General features: G+C 42.7%; 1 protein-coding gene across 1 annotated transcript; it reads right to left on the reverse strand.

Moving 5' to 3' along the window:
- Positions 1-117: 117 nt before the first annotated feature.
- nlrc3 (NLR family, CARD domain containing 3) lies at positions 118-11,984 on the reverse strand. The gene is made up of 19 exons (XM_062378648.1): positions 11,746-11,984; positions 9,480-9,650; positions 7,571-7,834; positions 5,700-7,446; positions 5,523-5,609; positions 5,214-5,297; positions 4,620-4,703; positions 4,442-4,525; positions 4,271-4,354; positions 3,930-4,013; positions 3,717-3,800; positions 3,335-3,418; positions 3,072-3,155; positions 2,462-2,545; positions 2,150-2,233; positions 1,962-2,045; positions 846-929; positions 625-708; positions 118-499 (listed from the first exon to the last, which is right to left on the reverse strand). The coding sequence occupies exons 2-19, from the start codon at positions 9,601-9,603 to the stop codon at positions 409-411; spliced, it is 3,405 nt and encodes a 1,134-aa protein (XP_062234632.1). The 5' UTR covers positions 9,604-9,650; positions 11,746-11,984; the 3' UTR covers positions 118-408.
- Positions 11,985-12,195: the final 211 nt, after the last annotated feature.

Here is a 12,195-nt window from a genome sequence, read left to right on the forward strand (position 1 = left end):
TGCGTCTTTGTCCTGTAATAATAAGAATGACTTTATTTGTCTAGCACTTATCTCAACAAAGCTACGAAGCGCTTCACAAACAGCCATGGCAAGAGAAAATAACAACTTGAATAAATGTACAATATTATGGGCAAAGGCCATTTTTATTTCTATACACCAGAGTCTCTTGTGCAAATAGAGCAAATGTACAGACATTTCTAATGCATTGTACATAGAAACAAGCTGCGGCTCGACGTCTCATCACGCTAAGTCTTATTTCTCATTTATGGAAATAGCCTCTTGAAGACAAACTGTAATTTTTCATAATAAATATAATAAAATATATCTAAAAAAAACAGTTTAACTAGAAAAGTAGATAAAAGTAGATGGCACCACAGCCTACATGTGCTGTTTGACCCCCCGCCAGGCTCAGATGTCCACCACACAGCCCGGAGCGTTGGCTCTGATGGCGTCTGAAATGACCTTCGCTCCAGATTCACCGATACCATTTCCCTGCAAACTAACATAAAAAAAACAGTGGTTGGCGTTTTGATAAGAATAAATTCTGCTCTCTGAAACACAAAACATCTCAATCAGTTAAACGTGCAGAGATGTGAGCGGACACTGTTTATGAGGGGGACTCACTTGATGTATGTCATTTGGTGGTTTCCCTTCAAGGCTGTAGCGATAAATATGGCTCCATCCATACCCAGAGAGTTCTCCTGCAGGCTGAGGATGCACACAGACTTTTTCCTTTAATCTTCAGTGATGCAAGTATACAACTCTCATTTTCAGAATGCATGATGCTGGATTAGGTTCAATGTTAGCAGTAGTGGTAGTAGTAGGTCTTTGTCATCAGGGCTTACTTCAGAGACTTGAGGCTTCTGTTGCTTTTCAGTGCATTGGCCAGAGCCTTTGCTCCCTCCATCCCCAAAGTGTTCCCACGGAAACTGAAACACAGCGTGGAAAAGTGAGCAAACATTAGGTACACAAACTCCGGTTGTTGTTCCCTCAGGTGTCACAGTGTTTTTTAACACCAGCAGCTTGACCCGAGCGGTTAGACGATCCAAGCTGCTACGGGGACATAAAGATGACAAATATATAGGACGAGGATTCTAGCACAGATCTATCTTTTGCTTTGTGTCACATTTCTTTCTAGCTCAAAACCTGTTCTTCACCAAGACCATGAACTTGCGACCTGTCTTGTGCTGTTTGAATCCCAGCCTTGTTTTAGGTCAGATTCTGTTCTGCCGGGCTTCAGTTTTCTTTCGGTTGCTGTTTTTCAAAATTTGCAACACGATAAAATGTTTCAGTCCAATCATTTTTAAATGATTCTTTACTGTTGTTGCGTTCTCTGGTTTTCCACTGTGTTGTTCTGGTGTAGTACTACCACTAGGGAGGTTATGCTTACTTGTGTTTGTCTGGTAGTTTGCAGGATTGTGCAAAAACAACTGGACAGATTAAGACAAACCTTTATGGAAGGGTCTTGGAAGAACCCTCTGAATTTGGGTTCAGATGCACATCAGACGGCTTTCGTGTTCACGTTCTTTAACATTGTGAGATAGATTGAAATTTCTCAGAGAATAATTCATGGGTAAAATCGGGCATTATATCTTGCGTGAAATCAACCAGTGTGTGATCCTTGGTTGAGCTACAGTATGTGCTCTCTAAGTGTAATACTAGGCTCAGTAAAGTTCCAGAAAGATTGAGATTTCCCAGTATGTCATATGATATTGTGAAATCAATATGAAAGTATAATAGTTGAAACCACAAACCAAACTTGGTGAAGAGTTTATGAGCAAATTAAATCACAGAGTAGCCAACTTTTCCTCCTACAATTAAAGTTGGAAACAACATTTATAGTGTGTGCCAAGGATATAATCATCTGTACTGAGGGAAAAGAGCAGCACTTTCAGATTTGAGTGGGAGGGATTTCAAATCTAGATTCTAAATGTCAAATCACAAAAGAGCTTTGGACTCACTCTAAGGTTTGCAGCGTCTGATTGGTCATCAGAGCCTTTGCCATGGCAATTGCGCCACTTGTGCCTGCTGATACCCCTTGGATGCTAAAGAGACAAGCTCACAAAGAGGGGGACATGTGAGAAAAATAATAGATACACAGTATGACGCACAATTTTCTTGTCAAGCTGCACAAAATTATAATGCCAACCATAATGTACGGAGAGACACGTTGGTTTTCAGGGCTTCTGCAAGAAAAATGACGCCTTCGTTCCCAATAGAATTCTCCTGCAGACTGGAAACACACACAGGCACACAGCAACTGTTAATAACAATACCACTGAATGAAATGTCACACAACCGTTTAGTGGCTTATAAACACACGGCGGGTCACACTAATGTTTAACATCTTGCCGGGGATCAGTGTAATCGCAGAGCAGACAGTGTGTGGGGAGGTGTGTGAGCGAAACCAGGGTTGATGATGAAGCTGAACAATGGCTAACGCCCGGACCATTGCACTTACTCCAGGAGCTGCATTGTGCTATTGGAGAGCAGAGCATGGGCCAGAGCTTTAGTGGCAGTGGACTTGATGAAATTCCACTGGAGACTGTCAAGAGAGAAAGAAAGGCACATAAGGTTTGCACGTATAGAATATACTGGATACAGAGTTTAATAAATACTCATATGACTATAACTTAACTTAATATGGTCTTACAATTTTTCCTCTTTCCTTTAGTTGTGTTTTTTTTTACAAAGCCTGTAAAATTGGGTGCTCCTCTCCTCCACAGAGGATGACTGATGCTCCTGAAACACCTCATCCCCACTACTTCCTGCATCATGATATCATGTAACATCACAATTCCACACATTTGCATAATACACGTCTAGTGTCTAGTCTGACACACCCCCTGACAAAATGTATAACCACACATTTCCTGCATGCACTGGAAGTGATGCAGGCAAGAAATGAGCTAGCGGGCCTATCAGAGCAGGGACTGGGCTTTTAAACTGACTGTCACTCTAGTTGTATTCAGGCATCATTGCCGTGATCCTCAGTAACAGTCTCAAAGTTTGTGGTGCTTGATCTACCCGCGGGCCTATTTGTGCGTTCCTGTGCATGCTTGCGTACTTACTGCAAAGAGGTGAGGCCTTGGTTGAACTTGATTGCGCCTGCTATAGCTTGAACCCCTTCATCATGCAACAGGTTGGCTGTGAGACTGGGACACACACAGGCACGGACACATGCAAACTCAAATGATAAACAGGTAGAGTCAAATAATATCATAGGATTTGCAGCTTTTCATCCGTCAAGAGCCCTGAGCGATTGATTTGACCATCGCTCTGTGGAGAATTAAATCACATACTGCTAAGAATACTTTATAAGGAGGTAACTCACTCAAGGTCCTGTAGAGAGTTGTTTTCATGGAGGGCATGAGCCATGTTCTTTGCTCCCTCCACCCCGATCGAGTTCTCCCTTAAACTATCCAGATACCAAAAAAATATATATATATATTGCAGGGGAGGAGAAAGACAGGGTTCTAGAAATCACAGTATCCAAACAATCTTAATTTACAAGAACAGACATTTACTTTAGTTTGACATTTGGGAAAAAAAGTGTGTTGTTCTTTTAGAGAAAGAAAAGGTAAATACCACTTTAAGGTGTATGTAGTTGATATGATGTTGTAGCTTAGCTCAGCATTGTGTGACGATTGGGCGGGGGGGGGGGGGGGGGCACCAGCTAACCTGGTTATCCCAAAACTCTCCGTTTTCATACTCACTTCAAGGAGACGAGACCTCGGTTCATCCTGAGTGCTTTGGTCAGGGCAGTCATCCCCCGGTTGCTGATCGAGTTACTCTGAAGTCTGCAGAATGAAAGATAGACAGGACTGTAATGTTGTTTGAAAGACAAACTGGGTCATGGTTTCACTCTGTGTGAACGAATTGTAAAATGAAATGTAACAGCAGCAGACTTTTGAATAAGAGACACTGACTGAAGCGAGAGCAGAGTGTGGTTCTGTGTCAACGCCTCTGCCAGAGCGATTGTTCCTTTATCTCCAAGCTGGTTGCTGCAAAGTCTGCAGATGTGAGAAAAGCACACGATAGGCACATTGAAAATCAACTCATTGACCTTGAGGAGGAAAAATGTGGTAAACTAGCTAGAGTAATGTAAAAATCAAACTGCAAACAAAGCAGCTTTCACTCTTAATCCACTGGACTGAATATAAAAAATGTCTGCACAACTATTCCAGCTCAACAGTATGTAAAGTACAGTTTAATACTGTCTATGTATTCAAGATCAGCAAAGGGTATGAATGTGTGACTCTAAGTTTACATCAGTTTGGTAAGAGTCCGGTTTGTCTTCAGCGCTTCCGCAATCCGTTTGGCTCCTCCCGCTCCGACTGAATTCTTCCGCAAACTGAATCGACACATGCGTCAAAGATCATTTTACAAATTATTCCACATATAATGATACAAAGCAGGTGCAGCGAACAAGTGGACTCACTTCAGGGACACCAGTTTGCGGTTGCACTGCAGCACTTCTGCGAGGGCTTCGGCCCCTTCCTCCTCGATGGAGTTGTTCTGGAAGCTGGTCAGGGGTTCGGGGACATCGGAGAGAGTTATACGTGCAGTTTGCATGATTGTTGTGTGCATGGACTCAAATCTACAGGAATTACACTCACTTGATTGACACCAGCACTTGGTTCATTTTCAGAGCTTCTGCCAGGAACTTTGCACCTTTAGAGCCGATGTTGTTGTTCCGGAGACTGAGTTAGAAATAGGGGGTTAGGTGACTCACAATGTACGGTAGTAATGGAAACACACTGTACAACAATGTATATGCAAATATGGAAGCGATTCTGAGGTTTGGATTTTTGTTTTATGTCTTACTTTTTTAAGCAGAAAAATGTATAGACACACTATTGTGTAAAGAAAGGCTCAAAAGAAATTCAGGTAACAATTCTTAGGAACACTACACCACTCAAGAATTATGTGTATGAATTTTTTCTTTCTTTTGTCTTCCCATTCTTAGATGTAAGAGTAAACAGACCTAGAAGGAAACACTGTTGTGCAGCTTTATTGTTTAAAATTTTTATCTTGCAGTAAAATCATATGTGGCATGAATGTTGTAATATTATTAACAAATATAGTGACAAACCAATTGCAACGTATTTTTTAATCGTGGGCACACGATTTCCTCTTTTGAACTCAAAAACCTGTGGTTGTTCATTTCATTGCGATGAATTAAATGTCAACGGAAACAAACAAGGTCTCACTTGAGAGAAGTAAGAGTCCGGTTCACCAGGAGGGCTCGACTCAGGGCTTTGGCTCCTTTGTTGCCGATGACGTTCTCTGCCAAACTGAGGGGGGGGGCGAATAACAGACGGAATATAATATTAATGATAATCACATTCATCATCATTGCAACCTCAATCACCTACAATCACATGACATCCGCTGACAGTCGATTTCGCCCTTTTGAAAGAAAAGGCTGATGCGAAATAATAATCCATCGGGCAATTTCATTTGATACAGGCTGTAGGATTAGAAGAAGAGAATGGGTAGAAATGTAAGTGGCACGTCACCTGATCCTCTGAATGTGGCAGTCTTTGGCACTGAGCAGGCTTCCCAGTAATTCCATAACATCATCTTTGAAGTGATTGTTCTCTAACCTGTTAAAGAATAAAACACATACAAGTTTCATGCTGCAGTTTTCCCCCCGACTTTGAGGTTATTTGGGGACGGTGCTCGGGGGAGCTGACCTGAGGTGGCTGCAGTACAGGAGCTGGGGGAGCAAACATTTCACCGTGGCGTAGTTCAAAGAGCCTGTTAAGTTGGTTTGCTCACTGCACTCTGGAGACACGTGCAGCAGATATCCCAGCACAACACAGTGAGCCCGTGTTAATTTCCCTGCCAGGCTACCGAGACGTAAACCTTCCTCTACACTCCGCAGCAGCTCTGTATGCTGCAGCTCCTGTAAGCAATAAGCCAGGTTGACTGTGCGCAGCGATACCACCGCACCGCCACTGACCAAGAGGCTTTGCAAAAAGCCCGCGGCCCAGGCCTTTTGGTTACCATCATCTTTCCCGAGGGGCAATAGCCCAGCAAGAGGTTTCAGTGCCGCTGGGCACAGCAGGCCTGTCAGAAAGCGCACAAACACATCCAAATGTCCATCTTCTGCCTGCTGTGCATGCTGAAAGGCACTTCTGAAGTGGTTCTGGAAACCAATTTTAGGCCAGGACATGGTGCTTTCCGAGAACAAGTCAAAGATTGCCCGCTTGGAGGAAACATGGTAGAAAGTAGCTGCAAGAAACTCCTGCAGAGTCAGATGGGTGAACCGGTAGGTTACGTATATGGCCGACTCTTCCCGAACAAGAACTCCTGCACCAAGGCTGCTCTGGGTTAAGAGTAGATCTATCCCGTAGGCCCTGAGGTCCTGCTCACTGAAGCTGTACTTGTGTTTGAGGAGCCCATAAAAGGCCAGTCGTCCAAGATTCCCCAGCAGTTTACGATTACTCCCATGAAGCTGCTCCAATTTGACATTCTCCCTGCCTCTTGGTTCGCCAACCTCTGCCTTCATGGAACAGAAGTGGGCATAGAGCTCAGTGCAAGTCCTTGGAAGGCTTTCTTGTGTTTCACTCTGCATGATGTACATCAGAGTATCGGCTACTATCCAGCAAATGCACGGTATGTAGCACATCACCATTAGAATCTTATGGGACTCCAAGTGTTCCCATATTTTGGTAGCAAAATCCCTCTCAGAGAAGTGGTGGTTCAGGAAGATCTGGATATCCTTGGGGCTAAATCCTGGGATCTCAGTCACCCTGTCTACTAGTCCTCCAGGGACGAGTGAGGCCACTCCTGGCCTGGAAGTCACCCACACTGCGACATCAGGGAGCAGATTCCCCCGGATGATGTTAGTAACTAAGTCATCAATGGACACCTCTTTCTTTGGGTCATCGCAGGGTGCTGCGTCAGAGAAATTTAAAGTGCAGCGGAATTCATCCAAGCCTTCAAGTATGAGAAGTGTCCGGCAGGAGCTGGTCAGGACCAGACCGGGGTCAGTTAAATGAGGAAAAGCTGTTTTCACCAGTTTCTCAGCTGAAAGCTTCTCCAGCGAGTTCAGTTCACAAAAGGTAAAAGGTAAAACAAAGCTCACGTCTGTAGAAATGGCCCCTTGGCTCCACTGTCTAATGAAGTGTCGGACCCAGGTGGTCTTGCCGATACCAGCAACCCCAATTGTGAGGGAGACCCTGGGAGGCAAACTGACACGGGTCAGGGGCTCCAGTAGCTTGGCCAGCCCTAGCTGTCTGAGATGATTTCTTTTCCGTCCTCGAGCTGCCCCCACCTGCATTAGGTCGTGTTCCTTTTGCTGGAGGTCAGAGAGTCCATCGACCAGAAGTAAGCTTCTTGAGGAGACGTTCAGTTTGAGGCAGCTGACTGAATCTCTGTCTCTGTACTGCTCATATTGACGTAGAAGCATCTCTTTGTGCTCCTTCACCATGGAATCTGCAGTTAAAGAAAATGAACTATGTTATTGTTTGCCAAGACGTTGATCTGATCTTCCACATGAACTAAACGTCTTATACACTTGGAACAACGCAAACATCCAATCCCATTTCAAGCCCCTTACCGTGGTTGACGATGAGCTGAGCCACAGGGGAGTCTGAGCTCTCTATAAAACCCTGGAGAGCATCAGAGCCTTGGGTTTCCTTGCTGGTGATAATAGTCGTGAGCATGTTAACCTGATCCGGCAGCCGGCCGGCCTCCTTGATCTTGGACTCCTCAGCCAAACTCAGCACATCCATCTTTCTCAGGTGGGTTAACAGCTCCTCGAGGAAGGAGGCCGTAGTGAAGCGTTGCAGCTGATCATGATGCTTTTGGATCCAGCCAAGCTCTAAGCCAAAACAAAGCACAGTGCAGAGAAAGCTCTAGGATCAGGATTAATGTAGTTGGCAAGTAAAATTGACAAGAGTTTATTCTGACCAAGCTCCACAGTTTGTAAAGTTGATAAAAAACGAACACTATGCAATGAATGGAGAGCGAGTTTTGTCTCTTTATTTGTGACTTCTTCTCAGCCAATCACTTAAAAAATTGTGTCCTAATTCTGTTATGCTCTTATTGTTCAACTCGAGATTGAGAGATGTTGATTCCTGCTGCCACATGTAAACAAGACTATTGAAGGACAATATTCCAATTAATAAATATGTAGTCTTTTTGTACTTCGCTACTTCTGCTGTGTGGGCCAATCAGGCTGCAACAATGCCAAATTCAATGCATTCTAAGGACTGTCAGTTATTCTTTTTAATTTCTCCTTTTCTCACCCAATCTTAACAATTCATAACCCTAACCCACTTCCAACCTCTATCTCTCTTCTCTTCTAGCCATGCTGGCAGTTGGTTGATCAGTCAGTAAGTCATTCAGTTTGGTCCATACATAAAGACCTCATTAACCATTGGATAGATTACAGTGAAATTTAGTATAGAGTTTTTGGCCCAACACCACAAATTAGAAATTGTGCCATCAGTCGTTGAGCTGCATATGACACCCTGTATCCATAATACAACAAAAGCACGACATGTTGCTCATTTTAAGGTATCTGTGCTTAAGTAGCTAGAGCCACCTTGTGAAACTTAGACTGGCAACATGGTTAACATATTTGGTTAACATCAGCCATAGTAGCTGTCAGCATGTTAGCTTGCTGACCACAACGCACAGCGCCTCACAGAGCTGCTCACGTGGCTTTTAACTCTATACAACTTGATTTCCAATTACCAAGCCACATGCTCACAATGAACTACTAGGAAATGATGTAGGGATCCGGGGGAGACATTCAATTTCTAACGGCTTCTCAACTCGTCCCCCCCTTGATTCGGAAATATTGGCCGTGTGTTTTAAATCATAAATCATGAGAATCTCTTCAAAGGAGCACACAGGCTGATCAAAGCAAAGATATAATTGGAGTATGTTTTATTCACCGACCTCATACAACATGCGAAAATTTCAGTACTTGCTAAAATCTCGTCAATAAAAAATTTCAACCCTGCTCGCGACGTCTGGACAAAATAAATAAATACAGAATTCGATTCTTACATTAAAAACTATGCCCACCTGAAAAGTGACATTTTGGCTAAGGGTGACATCAGTATCCTTAAAATCTCCTTGGAATATTCATCCGGGTTAAAAGAAAAAGTGCTTAATGGGTGTAGAAAAAGGTGAAAGTCACAGTGAGTAACTCAATAAGCATTTTTATCAGATTTGGGTAATGACTGATTCTAAAATTTAATGGAACTTCAAAGATGAAGAAAACCCCTTCTACCTAATCTAATCTTAATTGCTGTCTTTACCTTTTTCTTTACCATTATGGTTGTCCCATTCACTTGCTAGTTAGGACTGGTTGCCATTATAATCTCTCTTCTGTTGTTTTTGGTCTTTCTATTAATCTCTCTGTACCATCCTACACGCTTTAAAATAAACGAAAGGACAAGATAAGATTTTGGGGAGACACAGTGCCTCAATCAGTCTGTGGAGGAAACTCTTACCATCGGTTTCTGATTGTGAGGAGAGAGGACCGGAGGAAGACTGAAGATCCACGTAGCAGTCATCCTGCCATGTGATGCGTTTGCTTCGGTCCAGGATGGAATCGTAATGCGCTTTCCTCTCCATGAGAAGGTTGGGTGATTTCTGATTCCTGAGAGTGTTCCTATTTGTGGCTGCACAATGTAAAACTGGGCATTACTCACACAGTGTGCAACAATTACAAATTGGAAAATACAGGCGGTGATGAGGGAAGGGGTAATAAATATTGGAAAAGTAACATTGACGTTGTTGTCATTAATGTTACAAATGTGAATACGTGTATTAAGTCTTTTGCTACAGATTCAGTATGTCTGCAGAAATGCAACACTTAGAATATGTGACTGCAGTGTGCAAATCATTTTGCTCAACAAGGTATATTTGTGCCGTTGACAGTGAGTAGAAATACCACTCAGCCTCACAGCTTAAAATAAAATGCATAAAATGTGCTTGACATGAGAAATCCACTCACAAACAAGACTGAGAAATCGGCCTAAACAAAGGCTGGAAATATAGCACTATTATTATTTCCCTTGAAATATATTATTTTAAGGCTTATTAATATTAATAATGTTTTACCTAGAGCTGTCATGTTACACTGGTGCAAATTTTATTTCTGAAATAAAAAGATCCCGTCAATCTCAGTGCTGAAATTAATATTATATTGTAATGAAAGTGTGTTAGCCACAAAAACATCTACTCGCCACTTCTTTCTTTAAGTTCTGCATTAGAAGCAATTAACTGTGTTCATTTTATTAAGAACTTTTATTCCCCACTTCTTAGTTTCCCTTCTCTTGACACACGGTCTATTCTTTCATATCTATAATGTTATTGGGATTACTGGTATCACTCTAGGTTTGACCGTCTGTGAAACGGCATCTGTTTTATCTTGTTATGCAGATGACACACAGCTTCACATGCTTCACTTCATCTCAGGCAGTTTGACGGCAGCTCACAGATGTTTCTAAGTAAAATAAAAACAGTTAACTTCCTATTCTCAAAGAATGACATGTCTAGGCTGGAATCTGGGATTAATTAACAGTTAGTAAGTTATTCCTGATCATGTAAATGCTCAAATCCACATAATAATAATACACTACATATAATAATTAACTTACGAGTCATGTAGTAATATCTTTATCCAATATTCATTCGCTTTTAGCAACATTAGTGGTCTCTTCCTCCTCTCATTAGTTTAACTCTGCAAGTGACACTATTCAAATCATTGCGATTTGATACGTCATATTAAGAATATAAAAAAAAAGTGTAGAAATCCTTTTAAAAAGGTCCTTTACTGGCTGGTTGGGCCTCTGGTCTAGTTGGGAGGAGGAATGCTGGGAAATGCAAGACGTCACAAACTAATAGGAATGATAAGAAGGTAAGAGGGTGTCAGTCTGGTGGTGTCACCAGATGTATTTATATAAGAGATTGAAAACCACATTTGATCATTTGATCAGGAAAAACAACACTAAGTGACTACAAGTGAAGGTAACCACGAGTGTGTGGGCCTGGAAAACTGCCTCCCCGCTGTTTTCGAATGATTCCACAGCCTCGATTAAAAATTGCATTGATGACATTTCCAAACTTCAAACTTTCATTGACAGACTGCTTGCTACAGATCACTGCGCTCCGCTTACTGACCTATATTTCCCCCCCTTCCATCCATGGTGAAAAAAGTGGTGTAGAAACCCAGAGCATCAGTCGGAGGGTTGTCTCTCTGCAGTGGGAGAACTGCAAAGACGCATTTAAACTGTGTGACAGAGGTTTCACTGACACAACCTGAAAATGGCCGATTACTTCCTGTGTGGTTTTGGCGCTGATCACGTAACTTCTCGCAAAGGAAGTCAATTCAAAAACCCAGACCTCAGATGTTACTTGCTAGGTTCCGTTGTCAAGACAAGCACTAACAGTGTTACTGTTGACGTGTGTTGAGGAAGACGCCAAATGGTAGGGATCGTGTTCAACGTCCCAGTGAACACAACAAGGAGCAAGTAAACTCACACGATTATCAGCAACGAGCAATACTAGTGCATGTGCATGATATAAGTAGGTCTGCATTACACTGTAAATGGACAAATGTATGGCCAAGCAGATCAGTTGTAAATGAATAAAACAAGTTATGCGGCAAATTCAGGTCGAAAGTTATTGCAAAGGAAATGAAACACAGCTCCTTTTAGTCCTTTTTGATTAGACTGAAACCAAATGTAAAAAAAAGAAACTTGGGTTACTCACCACGGGTTTGTTGAAGTTGCCTGTTGGTCTCAGAATATTTAAAATGTGGCCCATACAGATGTTTTATGTGGTAACGCCATAATTCTCATGAAAGCAGCCGTGGGACAATCGGCAACAAGACGAGTGATCAGACTAAACGTGTCACAAACACTCAGCACGCTCGGTCCTGCCTCGGGAGATACTGTGTCAGGCTGCAGCTCCTTCCTGTCTGTCTGAGCCGCCTTCCTGTGCTGCGGTGAAGAGGTTGAAGAGTGAACAGACTGAAAGCAAACGGTGCTATGCACTCAAGCGCAGAATGTGATACGATCTGAGAGCTAATCCACAGGTCAATCTCCTCTTTATTTGGGGCAACTGCTAAACGCCCCAGCTGATGTGGAGGCGTAGCCATGGAGGCCCAAATGAGACACATGATTATTGTTAAGACTCAGCAGTGGGGGGGGGGGGCATCTG

Source organism: Platichthys flesus, chromosome 20, assembly GCF_949316205.1.
Source record: "Platichthys flesus chromosome 20, fPlaFle2.1, whole genome shotgun sequence".
Taxonomy (NCBI): domain Eukaryota; kingdom Metazoa; phylum Chordata; class Actinopteri; order Pleuronectiformes; family Pleuronectidae; genus Platichthys; species Platichthys flesus.

Excerpts from the sequence above, each read along its gene's own strand:
- nlrc3 (XM_062378648.1), bottom strand. The coding sequence starts at position 9,603 with ATGGAGAGGAAAGCGCATTACGATTCCATCCTGGACCGAAGCAAACGC. Across the intron at positions 4,014-4,270 it reads CGGACTCTTACCAAACTGAT|ACTTTGCAGCAACCAGCTTG; the intron begins GTAAACTTAGAG and ends TCACATCTGCAG. Across the intron at positions 500-624 it reads CACCAAATGACATACATCAA|TTTGCAGGGAAATGGTATCG; the intron begins GTGAGTCCCCCT and ends TTTTTATGTTAG.